We start from the raw sequence: 20,000 nt of genomic DNA, 5'->3' as shown, positions 1-20,000 counted from the left end.
AATGAATCGCACTGCTAACATTTGACCATAATGACCAGTATTACTGAGATGTTAGATGGGAACTTTAAAGCTGACTCAGTTAGTGATCAGTGTGTGGCTAATAAACAAATCCAATAATAAACATTTCTATCTTTTACATATCAGTTAGTTACTGATACTGAAATTTGCCCTGCGATCATAACTGCAAACAGAACTGCTGAAATTAGAAGGCCATCGCAATGACCACGGCTAAGTGTTTCTGAATGCTCTCCACTTTTAGCAAAAGGCGCTTAGTAGCCTACTGTAGGTCACTAGTCTCTCCTGCTAACTCCTACTGACCAGGGAGAGACTTAAAAAGCACTTCCTGTCTACAGAATAACCTTTTTTTACTCAGGGATGTTGTGAAGTGCTTTTAGTTAAATGCCTTTACAGACCACCAAAAAAACCCCATATCCAGAGATTCCGCCACATAAGGGCAATAGTTAAAAGAATATGGCTTACAATGATTGTCTTCACATCTAGATAACAGCACTAAATTTTGGACTAATTTGCATTGTCCAATTTTAAGAATAGCGTTACAATACAACATTAGGAACACATTTGACTATATACAACATAGAATACGCTACTTTCTACAGAAAATATTGTTTCATAACAAAGACAGAATTGTCTATAAGGATGGCTTGTGAGCTATCAGCATCAAGGCCACGATCTACCGTGTATGTGTAAATGTACCATGTGTGTATCCTCTCCTCTTGTTTGCTTCCTATTACCAGATGTGTCAAGACCACTACAGGCCTCACATACTATCGCTCTCACTCACACACACATGGCAAACATGCACAAAGCACACAAACGCACAGCCTTTGAAAAAAAAAGGATACACACTGCGCTGGTGTCCTTGATGCATCTTGTTAATGACAACAAAGAAACCAGCCCTATTTTAATGATCGCTCTGCCTCTCTCTCTCTTTCTCTCCATCTCTATCCTGTTCTGTGACACAGTTTTGCGGCGGGAGTCAGGGTGTCTGTACTTAGCTGTGTCAGAACACTTAGAACATTCTTTTCCCATGGTGCATGTTCACCACACACACACACACACACACACACACACACACACACACACACACACACACACACACACACACACACACACACACACACACACACACACACACACACACACACACACTTCTGTCCTCTGTCTACCTCCCTCTCAGTTATAAACCACCCACAAATGCCCTCAATACCAGACACATAAGAGACACAGCAAGACCAGTGACATGTCGGAGTAAAAAAACAGCTTTTCAGGGTTTCTCTAATCTGAAGACATCCCTGATTAATAGTTTTGAGATTTCATGGCACCCTACACAGATTTAAGGCTCTCTGTGTCAGACACAGCTATGTTTCTTAGTAGGTTTGGTGTTGTTTAGCTGGAAAGCTGCATTTTCTTCTTCTTCTGTGACTACAGAGCTGATGTGACTTGGCAAAAAGCTTCCTTCTTCCTTCAAGCCCACTGCTCGCTCAAAAAAAGCACCAGATAGCGAGATACTATGCAGCGGAAAATGTTTGGTGTTCTTTTAGCCTTTACGTTTAACATGCTTGTTGATCATTTTCTGACCCTCTCAGAAAGCTCTCTTCATTGCCAAATTCCTCTGGATCATGTTGTGTGGTGCACACAATGATACCAAACAGCAGAGTGACCACTTTTCTCTATTTATATAGGTCGAATGACGGAGACTATTGAAAGCAAACAGTTAGAAATGTCACTATAACCCGATTATATAATCTATCCTAGCTGCTCCAATAAATTTGTCCAGGTCTGTACAGTCACTGGACCAATTATCAGATAAACCAATCACATAACTGTAAGTTGGATGCATATGATGACCTACTGTAGACCATGGAAAAGAATCAGTAATAGCCAGGCATCATTCGGGTGAACAATCATTTTCAGCAACAGACATAAATGTGTGTGTATGCTGCTGTTACAGGTGTAGCAGATATAACGATTTCCATTACCCCGAACCAGCCAGTACATTATCTGTCCACCAATGACCTGTGGTCATAAACCGCATTGACGAAGGGAAGAGGATGGTTTAACACAAACCTCCAGTGAAAATGATAAACTAGAATCTTGATCAGCAAGTGAGGGGAGCTTCATAAAATGGATAGTTACTGCCTGATGCATAAACTGTGTACGGCTGCTCGGTGTTAGCATGGCGTGGAACCCAACCACCATAGTAATGGTGTGATTCTCATCTATGCCATCTTGGAATTTTCAGGGTTGTCATAGTGAAGATGCATAAAATAGCTTTATGAACAGAATTGTGGTTTGTACTGAAAATATAAAGTGATGATTGCTGTTCTGTATGCATCTTTAAAAAAAAAAACCAATTTTAACCAGTGCTTTTAAAAAAAGTTGAATGTAGATTTGTGATGAATCTGAGTGAGTTACCATATACTAGTTGTCACATTCTACCTGCAGAAAGGAAGGTCCAGCCCTCTTGTGCTATGAACATGGTACGCGGGTGAACAGTTATCAGCTCCGCCTCTTTCCCTGTAGCAGCCAATCACAGGAAACACACTCTTATTTCTTAAACACACTAAACATAAAACACACTTTTATTTCTTCTGTATAAGCAATTTCTGTAAATATTACTGCATGAACTCTACTACAAAACATTCTCTTGGATAAACACACAGCACTTAACCTTCACCGGATTTTTATTTGAGCCGGTGTAGAGGACACCCAAGAGCACTAACGTATTTAGAGAGAATGGCTGAGGTGAAGCTACTGCAGAAGCAGGTTGATGGGTTTAGGTTTGTGTGATTGTGTGTGAACGGATGGAGTCGAACACAACTGTCCTATGAAATCAATGCCTCTGAGGCAATGATGTAGAGCTGCTGTAAAACACAGGAAACAAAAATGCCTAAGAAAAGGCACAGAAAGGAGGAACAAAAGAGTAAATAAAGAAATTGCAGACAACATGAGAGAAAGTCAACATAGATAAGACCATGAGAGTGGGAGAGGGTAACAGAGAGAGAGAGAGAGAGAGAGAGAGAGAGAGAGAGAGAGAGAGAGAGAGAGAGACATAGTCTATTTAAAAGATAAACCACCGTTAACCTTCAGAACACTCTTAATTTCACTGTACAACACTTTGATCATGGCTACAAAACCTGAGCTGAACCCGAAGATTTCCAGCACCTTCCACCTTAATACCTTAAGTATTTATGTATCCAAATCGGTCAAACGCCTTTTCCTGATATAGAAAAATCAAACCAGTCTTTAAGCCGAATAACCTGGAGATGTCCTACCTATTGTCTACCACCCTGGTCACTATACCAGAGAGCTTTGTCAGGTTCAGGAGGAAGTTCTCCTCCAACATACAGTATGTCCCCCTGACCACTCGCTGCTGTATAGCTTCAAGTAGAAGCTTACTGTCTGCTTGCGAATTTCAATGGGCTCTGTTAAGAGATTCCCATATTCTGTTCCCAGAGCATGTATGAATCTTTTCTGTCCATTCACTTGCTCTAAATTGAAAAAGAACTTTGAAGGAGCATCCATCTCAGTCACACGTTTAAAACGTGAGCGGACCAGCGCCCCCTGAGTTGTGATGTCTAACAGATCGCTCATTTTGAGGGCATCAATATGCCCTCGATTTCCTGTGGCCTCCAAATGCCTGAGTACCACTATTTCTATCTCCAGTACTTTGATTTGTGTTTTAGTCACATCCCAGCACTGCTGCAGAGTGCTCAAAGCTGAATTCTCAGATTTAAAACAATTCCATAAATAAATAAAAGACTCTAAAAATGAGCATCTTCTAAAAGTGCAGTGTTAAAATGCCAGTAGGCACACTTGGGCTTTACATTCTTTTTACTTATATTACACTGTACCAACTGTGTAATATTATATTATATTATAATAATAATTATAATATAATATTATATTACACTGTACCAACAGAGATGCCTACAATAAAACATTTTGTTAAAAATGCCAGCTAATGCTTAAAACCATACTCTTGCCAGGGAAAGTGTGTTGTCTATGGCGTGAGCCCACATGTTATGTCTGTCTTATAAAAAATTCACCATATATCACTTAACTCTTGGGCCTCCATCAGCTCCCATAGACACTTATGGGAAGCCACATGAGGTTCTGTGTGGTTCCCGTCTAAAATATAGGTTGTACAATTAAAATCGCCTCATAAAATTAATAATATCAGCAGTGTTGTAGTCAGCAATCACATTGTTAAGTTTGTCTAAAAAACCCCATCCTCTTAACTGTACTTCTGGGAGCGTACACACAGATAAAACTAGAACCTCATTCTCAAAAAAAGCTTTCACTTTTAAAAGCCTCCCATTTAAAATCTCTTCAACTGAAAAAGAACAAGGACTAAAATGGCAAGCAAACAGCATAAAAAACAACTCTGCCACTTAATGTTGTGTTATGATTTAAAACCACCAACACATCCCTGAGATGCACTCTTCGCTGCCTGACTCTATTTCTTCTACCTTAGTTTTTTGCATGTTTCTTCCCCTGATGATTAACTTATTTCCTCTTTATTGGTACTTTAAAGCTGGGCTCTTCCACCATTTCCACGTCTCCCCATGCACTAGTGTAGTGTCCGGTGTCTTTGAGCGATGGCTCTGCACCCCTGTGCCTGTCTCTGCTAGCACTTGCAGCTCCAGCACTGCACCAGAATCCACTGAGCAGGGTTAATCCGAGGCCGGTTCGGCCGAGCAAGGCTTTTCAGGGCCTGGTTCAACTAAGCGAGGCTTTTGTAACTCCAGTGGACTTCTGGGCTGCAGCCAGGCTGGGTTCGGGGCTCACTCTCCTTCAGCTCTGGTGCAGCAGCAATTCCGGGACCCACAACGGCCGGCCAAACTGGCTCAGCTGCTTCTTGCCCCGATTGCTCATAAACACCAGGGTCACTCTGCCTGAACAAGATGCCCCGTTTTACCACAATGAAAACATTTCATGTCTGCATCTAAAGATACAAAGATGCTGTAATCGAAACCATCGATAATTAATTTAAAAACAGCATTTAGCTAAAAGCCACTTTCCTAAAAGACACCAGGTGTTTAACAAGTGGGGACCTACAGCCAAGGGGGACATTTTTAATGTGGGAGACCACTCTCCCGTACCGAGAAAGCTCTTTGGTTATTATCTCGTCAGGAATAAAAGGAGGGACGTTACACAGCATAATCTTTTTAAATGGGGAGCTGACAAGAGAAACCAATTTAAGTTCGTTATTCACCACTATGCCTTTCTGACGCTGCTTAAGCATTTCCCCAACAATGTTCTCATGCTCCACCTCGTTACTGACCGTTAAAACACACACCGTGCGTTAAACTTTCACACGGTTTCGTGTTCAGGCCGCCATGCTCCTCCACCATTCTGCTCTCTCTCTCTCACACACACACTCACATGCAAGCACGTGCCTACACTCACACGCACGAACACACAGTTACTTGCTTACACACGCACACACACACATGCTCACACAACAAAATTAATTAATCCAAGATGTTAAACGAAATAAACTGCATTAAATGCCAAAAAGATTGGCAAGACACCAACCACTGTCACGTGCTCAACATGCCACCCTCACTCTTCCACCACATATGACGAGAGGGAGAGAGAGAGAGAGAGAGAGAGAGAGAGAGAGAGAGAGAGAGAGAGAGAAGTGTAGGAGTCTATGGGGAGTATAAAGTATTCTTAAGGCTTGATTTACATCTCGCAGTTCTACAATGCATTTCTTTTAACCTTTAAAGACCACGTTTTAGACTATTTTTAGCTACGACATGATGTATAATACAATACTTAAACCATCATTCAGCTATTTCATCACATTATTTTTTATCACAGCATTATATTAAGATTTAGAATTCAGAGTGGCTGCTCGCTAATAAATGGATCAAAAATGTGTTATTTACCAAAAAAAATAACTTTTCTGATTTTTAGAAACAGGATTTATAGCATGTCTATAGATGCTATAACTAAAGTGACCGGGATCTAACATTATTCTCAGCTATACCACAGCATGAGGTGTAACAGTAAATTGAATATAGTGAAGTAGCTGGTAAATTGTTATAGTATAAGGGGATAAAAAATAGTAATTGAGGACACACATCATACCATACATTGATTACTTTCCTATATCTGCACACCACTGAGTGTATTATTTCTAATTTAGAATAACGAATAAAGTAATAAATGAATATAGGAAATGTAAAAAGGGGGAAAAAATCTATTTAAAATCCAGTGAAAGAAAATAAAAACAAAGGAAACAATAGCATGTACCAGTCCTCCAGCTGGGTGGGTCGTGTGATGATGTGGGGGATAAAGCAGGAATGTATCAGTAATTTGGTGTAAGATAAGATAAGATAAGATAAGATAAGATAAGATAAGATAATCCTTTACTCGTCACACAATGGGGAAATTTCTCTGTTACAGCAGCAAAAATATATAAAAAGAATAAAGACGTAATATAATATACAGTATATACTGTACAAAAACAAAGAGTAGTAGAAAATAGAGTAACGTGTAAACACTGAACTATAGTGTTTAAAAAAAATGAATTAAAATAAAAAAACTATTTAAATATGTTCTAAAAGACACAAGTAGCTGGTGAATGTTTGTAAGAAGAGCGGTGATATGATCTGTCTGGATGTGCTGACAGTCACATTAGAAATTCTCTGTGAGTTGCTTGTCGTAACATTTCTAGCTGTCGGCACTGTGGAGAACGTCCCTGACCCTTATAGCTTACACAGATGAGAGTACGCTGTCTACAGACGTTATTTACCTGCTGAATGCACTTTCTTCGAGATCTGTACCGGCTGCCTGGGTAGAGCCTGGAAATTCTGCAAAACATATCGAGACAGAATGAGACAGACACATTTATCCTTTTCCCCACAACATGGTCTCGCACAGCATAGTCACAAAGGTCTTTTACACTTAGCCTTACTTTTAGCAATGTAGGAAACTCAAATAAAGTCTTTCAAAAGCACTAAAGTGTACGGCTAAACCGGATCAAACACACTGACCCTGGAATGAATGAAAGAATAATGAAAGTGCAGAGAGGTTCTAGAGAAAAGGTCACAGCCTGCACCGTATGGGAAATGTTCCTTTTTTCTTTTATAAAATTCTGACAGCTTATTATCGATCGAGTTTAAGAAAGCAAAAAAAAAAAAGTTAAGGTTACTTAGAAAGTCTAAAATAATCAGTATCGTGGCATGAGAAAGTTATTTATATATATATATATATTTATGAGAGAGAAAAAGTGTGTGTGTAAAGAGGATGTGTAGCTTTGATGAAGGTCACCTCTGCACTCCGCCTAGCATTTCATTAAGACATTAAACCCGCATGCTGAGAGAGAAATGATACTTAATACAGAATGATGCTTAAAGGCTGAACTCTCTCTCTCTCTCTCTCTCTCTCTCTCTCTCTCTCTCTCTCTCTCTCTCTCTCTCACACACACACACACACACACACACACACACACACACACACTTTCGCCTTGTTATCTACGATGTAATAATGTGTATTTAGCCTGAATGCTCTTTGCACATGCAGTATATTTAGCCAGCTATAAGGTTCCAGTGGGCTGCAGCTGTTACAGTATTGTGTTTAATGTGTTCTCTGGTCTGTGACAGGAACCGTAGTGGGACACAGCGTGAAAGTGGAAGTCAGGCTGAAAGCGTCTCGGATCGGTGAGTGCGGTGACGCCGTACACTGCGGCATGGTGCTGAGACACTGCTGTCAGAGACGATATATTATATTATTGCGAAGATGCACTGGGGGAAATTTGGGCATGAGCAATGCTTGTTATTGCTGGTTTATTCACATAGAGCAAGAGAGCAGATTATGCTAATTAATGTTAGCTAGCTCTGGCTCCGAAATATTAAAACAGTAATAGAGAAGACACACACACACACACACACACACACACACACACACACACACACACACACACACACACACACACACACACACACACACACACACACGGTGTCAGGGAAACGAAAATGAAAAGTTAAAGTCAGCACAAATTAGGATTCAAGTGTCTAACTCTCAACATCGCTAAACACGGCTTCTCGTCAGGCGAACAAATGATAATTATGATGCTGATCTCTTTTTTCCCCACAGTATATCATTCAAAATGAATATTTATGTCTATATAATATAGAACATCTAATATATAATGTATTAAGCCCCACAGTTCCATATTTACATTATGACAGCTGTGAGAAATTATGAAACAATATGAGAAATTTGACACTGGCACTTAGTGAGCTATGATAGATGGAGCTACACACAGTCATTATTTCTTCATTAATTTCCACATGCCATTCTGGGAGGCAGATACTGAGCTGTCCGGGTGTTATAGATTTAAAGCTCTCGGCAGTTATCTGGTTCCCCGAGTGGCCAGATCTACAGCAATACAACACTACTTCTCTGAAAGAAAATGCCCAGAGATGGAGATAAAACTACAGATGCTACATTATTTCCTACATAATGCTGTGTGTGACTCAGCACTTTTCTCTGCTTTAGTTCTAAAGTAGCTTAGCTATTCACCAAATCCAGGTTTTCACCAATGGACAGACAGACAGACAGACAGACAGACAGACAGATGTTTCGACACCCACACTCGATCTGGGGACTAAAGTCAAAACCATGCAGTTTTATAAAACCTGGCTCGAAATATCCCCTGGCACTTAAAGGAGATTTGGGAACCCGCAGGCTCTGACAGCAAGCCATTTTAGGAGGATGTATAGCCTAAATTTTCTTCAGAGTATTTGGATCATGCACACACTTGCACTGCGTACAGCACAGTACATCCAGGACTAAGCTGTTTAATTATTCAGCAGCAAGAAAGAGAAAAAAGCGAGACGTGAGGACATGAAAGTGTGATTGATGTTTGCATAAAATCTCTTATATTGTCAGTATTTATCATGTTGTCATTGAGCTCAAAGAGAGAGAGAGAGGTTGTGAGGAATGGTCGCTATATCTGTTCACACATATAGTTTAAAGGCATGGCAGAGTGGTTGCTGTGAGAGATATCGCTGCATTATAGCTGCAGAATCTCTGCTGGTCCTTCATTCATGTTACTGTCTGTGTGAAGTTTCTGTGTTTATATAGGCTTCCTCTGTGTGTATGTGTGTGTGTGTGCATGTGTGAGTGCCGCAACCTGTGATGGACTGATGTTCAATCAAGACGTAATCTGGCCTCAAGCCCAGTGTTTCCAGGATAAGGCTCTGATTATGACGGTTACTGAAAGTGTGAGTCTTTTGCTTAGTTCAGGTCAGCGATGGTATGTTCTTCTGTATATTTAATTGGCATGGTGTAACATACTAGTTGTAGCAGGGCTAATAATGCAATGCGTTTACTGCAGCAGCGGATTACACAGCCAAAGGGATTACAGTGCATAAATAGAGGCTGCTGTAGTGTGATTAAGAGTCCGGAGGGAGGAGGCTGCAAAATCCAACCTAGATTTTTGATGCGTCGCAGCCGTTAGGTGAATAACCGGGATAAGAAACTTGGTTGGTTAAAAAGAGAAAAAGACAGAAAGTTTTTCTCAGTAAGCTGAAAAAACAGCTAAGTCTCTCATGATATAAAGTGTCTAACAGTGAAACCGTAACAGCGTGGTGTCATAGTAAAAAGTACTACAACAGGGAGTAATCAGAAGTAACTGCAGAGTCTAAGCAATATCACACACACACACACACACACACACACACACACACACACACACACACACACACACACACACACACACACACACACACACACACACACACACACACACTCACACAAACACACAGACACACAAACACACACTAATGTGCTGCACATGGTGGGGTGGGCGAAGGGGGGAATGTTGCCAAGGTGACAGAAGGATGGACTCCACCCTGCGGGCTTCTCCTCCAAAGCATATGCCACACAAGAAACACCATCAATACACACACACACACACACACACACACACACACACACAAACACACACATTCAAGTGTATCCATATGGATGAAATTCAATATGAATGAACTTTTATGCAGCAATGTGAGTTTGGTTTGTACATGTTGAAGAACTTCACTTTTCAAATGTGTATAAATTCTCATATTTACACATTGACAAAAAAAAAAAAAGATTGTAAATGTGTAAGAAATATCTACAAATGTACAATAATCGAATTATAGTTTTGATTTATCTTAGGCATGTGCTTCTTCAAACGTTTGTTGTCTGATACTTAAGCAGACTACATGCATGTGATTTATGATGTTTATTTTCACATATTTTCTAAAGCATGGATCGATTCTCGAATCTTATATAAAAAAAACTAACACCGCATGTCTCCTCTTTTTGTGTTACACTGAGGGTGAACTAAGAATGAGGCTGTTATTCGCCAATAAAAAACACTAATGTTCTCAGCTACATACATGTGTGTGTTTCTGTGAGGACATAAAGGCATGATGGAGTGTGGTGACAGTTTGGCGCAGGGTGACGCCGTCTGCCTCGTTGTGGTAACACAGACAGATGACTGGGGCAGAAATAGAGAAGCTTGGGTCAGCTCTCTGTGTAATTGCTGACACACACACACACACACACACACACACACACACACACACACAAACACACACACACACACACAAAATCAATAGACATCAGTCTTACACCGTTTCCTCAGCGTTCAAAGCATTAATATTTCTGTGTCTCTGCTAGTTCAACAAACTGGAGTGTGATCAAATCATAACACACTGCTCATGAATTCTGAACAAATCTGATTGGTCAACAGATCAATTGTGTCTAACAGCATCTCTGACAATAGTGTTGGCTGTAAATTAGTCTATCTAACAACAAATTAGCTATTTAACAACCAAAATTTGTAATCCTTGCTCCAGTGAAGTGTTCTGTAAGGTGAAGGTTAGTGGAAGACTTCAGTCAGTGTCAGCACTGTGAGATAATGTGGTCCTTTTGAGCGGCAAGTCTTCAGGACTGATGAGTTTGCACTTTGTGGCTTCTCGGTTATGTGACAAACTGCATTTCTGGTCTTATTAACATCAAGAGAAAAACAGAGAGGCTGCTGATGGCATCTTACTGTCTTACAAGAGGAGTAAAACCCTTTAATCAGATTATTTTCCTATAACAGCATACCATGTCAGGTTTTTTGCAAGTACACTTACATAGCTAGGGTCCTGATCTAATATTTAGTAAAACAGTCTGTTTGTTATTAGGAATTCTTTCTGTCGAGCTATATATGCCACTCCCGAGCTCCCGGTGTTCCGAGTTCCTAGCCTGATCGTCTCTTCTTACGGAGCTACTTCGTCAATCCTGATGTTCTCATGGTATCTTAAGTATGTAACCTAGTGAACCAGCATTAATGTATTCAGTGTTAGAGATTTAAGCACTTATGTACGTCGCTCTGGATAAGGGCGTCTGCCAAATGCTGTAAATGTAAATGTAAATGTTCTACCCCTGGTTGGAGTCTCGTCACCCGGTGGTCACCCTGCCGGGGATTGATCTGCATTGTCAGCCAGTGTCTCATGGGATTGTTGTGGATGGAGCTGCCCGGAGACTCTCATGTCTTTTTTAAACTATTGTTGCATCAGTCAGCTGCTTGGTCTGGTCTTTATCAGCAATCAGGTCTGCGCTAAACCCATTAGTTCCTCAGGAGCTCTCGGTTGCACTATTATAAACTGTTGTAGAAAGGACATTATTTACATTGACATTATTTACTGTCTAGTGTCACCCAAATGAGAATGAGGTTCCCTTCTGAGCCTGGTTCCTCACAAGGTTACTTCCTCATAACGTCTACATAGGTCTACCTCATAGTTTTTCCTCATAGTTTTTCCTTGCCGCCGTCACCTCCAGTTTGCTCATTAGGGATAGATTTTAGAGATAAATAGCATTTTATACTTTGAATACGTGTATTCATTTATTTATCTTATTCATATACAGTACAGACCAAAAGTTTGGACACACCTTCCAAAAGTTTGGACACACCACCTTTTCAACAGGACAATGACCCCAAACACACCTCTAGCTGTGTAAGGGCTATTTGACCATGAAGGAGAGTGATGGGGTGCTGCGCCAGATGACCTGGCCTCCACAGTCACCGGACCTGAACCCAATCGAGATGGTTTGGGGTGAGCTGGACCGCAGAGTGAAGGCAAAAGGGCCAACAAGTGCTAAGCATCTCTGGGAACTCCTTCAAGACTGTTGGAAGACCATTTCAGGTGACGACCTCTTGAAGCTGATCAAGAGAATGCCAAGAGTGTGCAAAGCAGTAATCAAAGCAAAAGGTGGCTACTTTGAAGAACCTAGAATATGACATATTTTCAGTTGTTTCACACTTTTTTGTTATGTACGTATATAATTCCACATGTGTTAATTCATAGTTTTGATGCCTTCAGTGTGAATCTACAATTTTCATAGTCATGAAAATAAAGAAAACTCTGAATGAGAAGGTGTGTCCAAACTTTTGGTCTGTACTGTGTGTATGTATATATATAGAATTAAAATAGAATTAAGCATCTATAGTGATTGATAATGTACCAAAACTAAGCGTGGATTTTTAGCTAAAAAGGTCTGTACATGTTTCTGTTAGAACAGAGCTACTGGATCTGTGATCTTAAATCTTTCAGCTGAGAGCTTTACTAACAGATTCAAGTATTCCTGTGACATTCTCTGTTCATTTGCTATCAGATTCAGAGCATGTGCCTCTCCACACAGGCAGTCCTTTATGTACAGGAAACCCTGAACTTTTTATGCCCATCACTGCTCATGCTGCCGCCTGCTGGATGTGTTTGGTCACTGCAAGATACTAAAATGGAGCCTCAGACTGCCTCAAAGTCCTGGACTGGGTCCAAATCATTATCTCTCTCTCACAGACACCCACTCACCGAGCTCGGTAATAGAGCTGATCCAAGAGCTGATTCCCTGCATATATGAACGAGTGAAATGGTGAAATGGAAGTAGAGATGTTAGAGGTAACTGGATTTAAAGGAAATACTCCAGGATGTCCATGTATGTGTGATTACCACACAAGACTTTAAACATGAGAAGAATTCCCATCGTACCACCCCCAGTGCATTACAGTAAAAAGCAACTCTTAGTTATCGATTCTTTACTTTAGTTTCCTTTGGAGAACCTGAGGCACTGCTGCTTTTACTTTGAGCTACTGTACGCTACCTACACTCCAAACCGCGAACACTACCGTGAGAGAGCAATAATCCCATCTCTCGATACGCAAGCCGTACAAATTTAAAGCTTAAGAATTCATTTCAAATTCTACAAAAGTTCACCAGCATGTTGTGCATCAGTAAGTAAACAGGTCTTCTCAGTACAGGGAAACGTGATGGATTTCTAGCCTAAGGTAATTACACATTATAAATGCGCCTGAAGATTAGGATTAAAAAAAAAAACACTGGGTTATTCCTTGAATCATTAAAGAGGTTGCCATGGAAGTGGGGTATGAAAGGCACACAGCCAAGCACCCTGACTCATGGTAACATGCTTTTAGTGAAGGATTTCTAAGCAAACGCAAAGCTGATAGATTTGTTGCAGCAGACAGCAGTTCACATACCTAAAATCTGGGCTTATGAGTAAAATAAGTCTCCGCTTATGAGTTGAGCTTGACTTAATGTGCTCACACATTTGTTGGATCTAGTGCCAGTGCAATCAAAAACAAATTCAGACATATTTTATTTAGAGCTGTTTGTTGTGTTTATGTGAGCCTATTTTCTGCATAAGCCCGTACGTATCACGCTGCATAATGAAATGAGTGGAATTTTCTCTATCACAGGTCTGACAGTAGAGTGATGTTTATTTTAGATTCTGATATGGAGTCCATTTAATCACACGATTTGTTAGAAAAAGTGTTAGTGTTTTTAGAATATTGGGATCGACTCAGACGGTGTGACAGCTGGCTTTAATGCAACGAGTCTGTTCATTATAGCAGGGAAGCTGTTCAGATAAAACTGGATCCGTGTTACCTGCAAACTGCATTAAACACAGAAAGCCTTAGACGAGAGGTTATGATCTAATTAGATGATCTATAGCAGCCATCTATCTCACCTACAGAGCCATAATCTGAGTTCAATTATCCAAAAGAAAATCCAGCCTTAAACACACAAAGACACGGTGAAAACAGTGGTGCCGTGTCATAGACCTTCCCCCCGTCTCAGAGACCAAAGGAGTGTATCGACGTCCCTGCTGCTGTCTTTGATCAAAATAACACCTTCCTTTTCCCGACACATTTCAAACCTAATTACCCACTCGCTGCACTCTCTTGCTAGCTAAGCTGTCTCTATGGCAACGGCACCCCTCAATCCTCCTGGCAATGGGTGAGCTCCACTGCCATCCCATAGACGCATCCGGTTGGCATGACAACAGCGTAACCTGCTGCATGAGCTTTTTCTGTGGGTGCATTAGAGAGGCGTCTGAATTCAACACACACACGTGCACAAACACACACACACACACACACACACACACACACACACACACACACACACACACACACACACACACACACACCATATAAATGATCAAACAATTCACTTGTCAAAGACATTTTAATTTAAACAATGTTATCAGTTTGGCTACGCAGAACAAATACGCCCAAGTTATCAGCACAGAGATTCCATGCATAAACTGGATTGCTGGACATTTCTGTTATTTCTAAATCCAATTTGCTCACATTTACTGACATACTTACATACGCTGGTTGTTGTAATAACAATACATACAGTACGTAGTCTAGAGCAACAGGTAAAAGCTAGTTAACCCAAAAAAACTGAAAAGACAGCAAAAAATATTTGTTTTTGCTGCCGTTGCGAGTGATGCCGGTTTTCATACATGCTGCAAACTGTACCCTAAGTGACACCCAAACTCAATAAACAAAAAAAAAGCAGCTTGTCCAAATACGTGAAACTTTGAAGCTGTAACTGTGCAATATGTATAAAAAGATAAAATGCTAGGTGAAACTATTCGAGTTGCAAAGCCAGTTCATTTGTTTTTGCTATAGACTGAAGATATCTGGGTTTGAATATGGGAACACGAGCAGAGTGTGTCGAATTTCAGTGATTTCTATTTCTATTTCCATATAGGCCCATTTGAACTCAGCCCGTTCAATACTCATGTGCCTCACGCTTTCTCGCTCCCCAGGTGTTTCCTGTCAGGTTGAAAACTGTACTCGTTGTTTCAGCCTTCGGTTTCACCAGTGATGAGTGCATTTGTTCTTAAAAAGGATAAAGCGACATGAAAGATCAGAAAGAGAAAGAGGGAAAATGAATCAGAGACACTAAACAAACAGTGGGTATAGCCAAAACATATTGTAATATATCCTGAAAAAAAGAAATCAGCTGTAAGTGTTGGAATGCCAGGCTAGAGTTCAAAAGGAAATACAGAGAAGATGAACCTCTACTAAAGTAATCAGTAGTGCCGAGGAAACGATGGATCTGCAAAGACATGATCCGAATCGTACAGGCTGTTCTGTGGAACGTGATGAAGGTTGTATCATGACTCGGGCTTGTATGGCTGCTTTTGGAAGAGGCTCGCTAACCATTATTGATGACTACCGCAAGATGGTAGCAGCAGGAACAGGAACTTTCTGTATGCCAATTTACTCAGACAATTTACTCCAGAGGAATTTCTTCATGTAGCAAGACAATGAGCCAAAAAACTAGCCAAATCGATGACGAGACCTTAATCCGACTCAACACGCATTTTGCTTCCTGAAGGTGAGACTGAAGGGAGAAACTCCTCAAAACAAAGAGAAAGCATCGCAAAAGAAACCCGACAATTTGCTGATGTAACCTTGGTGAGTTGCAGGTTGGATGCAGATGTTGCAAACAGGGAATATACAAGCACATATATAAGTTTTATTTACCTTCATTACCTTCAACACTGAATCTTCTCACCTAAAAACCGCATGGTCTGATACAAAAGGTTCTCTGTTTTATGTTGTGTACTACGTCTGGATGTAAAACTCTCCGAAACTCACGTCTCGTGATCTATATCTAGATCTCGAACCTGAATTTTCGCTGGATAGCAAAGACAATTAAATGGCTACTGTAAATGGAATGGAAATCAACTGTCCCTTCGAGTGAAATGTTAATAAGGCATGTAAAAGCCTTCATTGCTACCTCTAAAGGCTTTTTGTGTCAGAAGGATCCACATACACCATACTTACCTTTCACAGACTATTTCATTTGCTTACTTACTCATTAGCATGCTGTTGCCATTTCTGTCTCGTCCTGCAATTAAAGCTCATCTGCTGTTGTTTGCGCTGCTCAACACAACACAAAGCACAGCACTGCACCACGAAAACAAATGAAACGGCGGTGGCTGTTGTTTTATTACTAATCAAATCCGACATAGTGAATAAATCATGACTGAGAGTCAGACGCTGATGTGCACATGAAGAGTAAAAGGGACCTGCAGACACTAAAGCACCTCATTGACTTTGAATAGAGACCTGATAAAGAGTGTGTTGTCCTGCTTTAACTGTGGCAGTAAACCTGGTAAAATCTGTGTTTTTTTGAGACTCTAACAGCTTTGCTCTGTTACAGTGTGAGCTGGACTAAAACCTACCTGCTCTGTAATTACAAGCTAAACCTAATGAATACCGAGACCAAGCACTTTGATTGACTGCAACATTACTAATCTGAAATTGGTAGAAAGCGGCAGGGCTTCGAGGGGTGTTGGTTATTTCAGAGAGTTCAAAACACTTAGATGATTGGGAATTGTTCCAAATTCGTATTTTTATTGGCGGTTGCTGGTTTCCAGGTTTCCCATACAGTCTTGCAGAGATGGGGGACTTGGCTCGAGTCAGACAGGTCGCAAATTTGAGACTTGCTTGACAAATATTAAAAAAGACTCGACTTGACATTCATGACTTGAGACTTACTTGTGACTTGCACATGTGTGACTTACTCCCACCTCCGCAGTCTTGTTGTGCAATGTCTAATACACTCATGTACTCCTACTACATAGTCGCCCTGCAATTCTGATAACAGACAGACCTCGGTGTGCAGCTGACTGCAGTGAGCTTCACTATTATAGTGCTGATGATACAGACAGCGATTCGGAGACGTCTACCTAATGCGTTCGGGAGCTGACGGCGTGAAAAGGACTGTGCTGACTTTACAGCTTCAGAAAAGCAGAGTAAAGAGCTTTCGAGAGAAAAGGTTGTAACTCTGGGCAAGTAAGTGTGTGTGAGGATGTAATGGGATGAGAGTGTAATCCAAAGATCAGACTTGTTCTGAAATCATCTGAGATGAGAACTTACAGTATCAAGTGACAGCAGTGACAGCCAGACAGACTCGTTTTATAAGAAATAAAATATATACATTTTTTTTTACTGATGGTTCATAGAAACATTGTGTAAAATAAAGTAGAAGAATTTCCAGTGTAGCTCGATTCGGAGCATGTAGCCGAACGTTAGGAAGTCCTGCGGATGACCCGCACTACAGAATAACTAGCACAGATAAACACTACACAAAGCTTTGCTCCAAGCCACATAACTAAATTAGACTGACAAAGTTGAGCAACAACTCCACTTACACCTAATTATCATCATTATTACACCTCACTTCTGAATTCCCCATATGCCGAGACCTGCCAGAGTAGTGCATCATTTTCATTTCATATTCCCTTTAGTTTCCAGCAGCACAGAGTGTGTTAGACACCCAATCACTTGCCAATGATTACAATGTTAAATGCTAAATGAACTGTGATAGTTTATAGTTATATTTAAGGTTGTAGAACCTCTGAGAGACAAGTTAGTGCATATTTACACTTATGTTAAAGCCTCACTTGCTCGATCTGATCTCTCTCTCTCTCTCTCTCACACACACACACACACACACACACACACACACACACACACACACACACACACACACACACCGCAGCTTTAGAATATGTTTTATTCCTTATTAAACACATGCTTCTATTCCAGTTTCACTGACACATGGTTGCATACAAAATCAATGGGTTTAAATAATTATATATACATTATAAGCTTGATTATGGTCAATGTACAGTAGGGAAAATGTATTTTCTGATCATTAGACAGATCGTATGTACTGTATTGTGCCATGGAACAATAAATGTCCTGACTAACATCCTTTCCTGTTTACCTGATCTGTTTTCCTCAAAGCCAGAGAATGTGTCAGTAATGCCATCCCTAATTTTAAGCTTATTCGTATTTGAAAGCACTTTCTCTCTCTCTCTCTCTCTCTCTCTCTCTCTCTCTCTCTCTCTCTCTCTCTCTCTCTCTCTCTCTCTCTCTCTCTCTCTCTTATTTTGGCCTAATGTTGGTAATTTATTGCTTTTGCAAAGTTTGAATGAAGGACAAAATCCCAGTTTAATTTTTTGTTCGGAGCGATGATTCGTTCTTTTGAATCTCTCATTTTATTTATTATTATCTACAAATTTCACAAGAGCCATTTTTCAAAACAGTTCCCACTCTCGCGATGTTAAAGGTCGATCAGTAACTGCTACGTGAAGCTCGAGTCCCTTCTCATTTAATTAAGGCGAGCTGCTTTACACACTCAAAGTATTTATTTTCTGTCTGGTTCTTTTTCAGCAAAACCCAGTGTTTCAACACAGCTAGAAATACATTTGATAAAATCTGTGAAGTTGCTTAGTGGTCACAGTTATTGAAGCATAACTGAACTCTGTGTTGTGGGTGAGTGACATTGTTCATTATGGCTTTGAGTAGGTTTCTTTCCTATTAATTGACAAATGGCTGATGCAGTAATAGATTAATTTGTCTATACTACATTATACTCTAACTATCTCTCTCTCTCTCTGTCTCTCTCTCTGTCTCTCTCTCTCTCTCTGCCAGTCGCTTTCTCTGTCTCTCTCTCTCTCTCTGTCTCTCTCTCTCTCTCTCTCTCTCTCTGCCAGTCGCTTTCTCTGTCTCTCTCTCTCTCTGTCTGTCTCTCTCTCTTTCTGTCTCTCTCTCTGTCTCTCTCTGTCTCTCTCTGCCTGTCACTTTCTCTGTCTTTCTCTCTCTCTCTGTCTCTATTTCTCTCTCTCTCTCTCTGTCTGTCTCTCTCTCTTTCTCTCTGTCTCTCTCTCTCTGTCTGTCTCTATTTCTCTTTCTCTGTCTGTCTCTCTCTCTCTTTCTCTCTCTCGCTCTCTCTCTCTGTCTGTCTGTCTGTCTGTCTGTCGCTCTCTCTATGTCTGTCACTCTCTCTGTCTCTCTCTCTGTCTGTCTCTCTCTCTCTCTCTGCCTGTCACTCTCTCTCTCTCTCTCTCTGAAAGAGCACATCTGCAGAAAGCTTTCATGACTCCCTTGTAAGAGGAGTTTCTAGTAAATGTAAGACGTCTGTCTCATTTTCACACCTTCGCTGTTTGATATCTAAATGTGGGTTATTTAGACATATAGCATATTTTATAACATTTACAATATTTCTGTTTTCCCCTCAGTATCTAAACTGTTCCCTGTGGAATTCACACATACAGTAAACAGAGTACTAAAGGAGTGCATAGAAAGCAGGCTGAAAATACCGGGGGCTTTAAATCACATTTCCATCCCAGTTCTTTAGGAGTGTAAAGGGGAAAGTCTGACTAAACTACAGTATACTGTACTACAATCACAAGAAGGTTTTGAGACCTAAGTGAAGACATAAATCAAGCCCTGAAGTTATACATACAATGAAAGAGTGAGGGAGTTAATAAAAGCTGAGTGATAAGAAGTGCAGACGTACGAGGCAGAAAGACAGGGTGCGATAGAGCTCAGGCTTCAGGCAGACTAATATGCAGCACATAAATGCCAATCAACGTCATAGCACATTAACTATGCGTGTGTGTGTTTGCGTGTGCGTGTGTATGTGTAAGCCAGAGACTGAGAATGAGTTCCTCTGTGCTGTGAAAATGACTGTGCAGTAAAAAAAGGCTTTGTGGGAAAAATACCTAGAGTATCTGAGTTATTCAGCTGCTACGCACACTTCATGAATTAATGATCATGCTGTGACCCTGTGCTTGTTCATATAAAACACACA

The 20,000-nt window shown here is 40.6% G+C and overlaps 1 protein-coding gene across 1 annotated transcript in view; it reads right to left on the bottom strand.

Moving 5' to 3' along the window:
• Nucleotides 1-20,000, bottom strand: part of poln (polymerase (DNA directed) nu) — a 49,678-nt gene that overhangs the window by 16,240 nt on the left and 13,438 nt on the right. Inside the window, exons 16-17 of the mRNA XM_047819757.1 lie at nucleotides 6,788-6,845; nucleotides 2,461-2,538 (exon numbers count right to left, since the gene is read on the bottom strand). Coding sequence (XP_047675713.1) covers nucleotides 2,461-2,538; nucleotides 6,788-6,845 — 136 coding nt within the window. The remainder of the gene's footprint in view (nucleotides 1-2,460; nucleotides 2,539-6,787; nucleotides 6,846-20,000) is intronic.

The sequence above is a fragment of the Tachysurus fulvidraco genome, chromosome 1, assembly GCF_022655615.1.
Source record: "Tachysurus fulvidraco isolate hzauxx_2018 chromosome 1, HZAU_PFXX_2.0, whole genome shotgun sequence".
In the NCBI taxonomy this organism is placed as follows: Eukaryota; Metazoa; Chordata; class Actinopteri; order Siluriformes; family Bagridae; genus Tachysurus; species Tachysurus fulvidraco.
The sequence above is the reverse complement of the archived record's forward strand: the minus strand, read 5'-3'. Positions and strand labels throughout refer to the sequence as shown.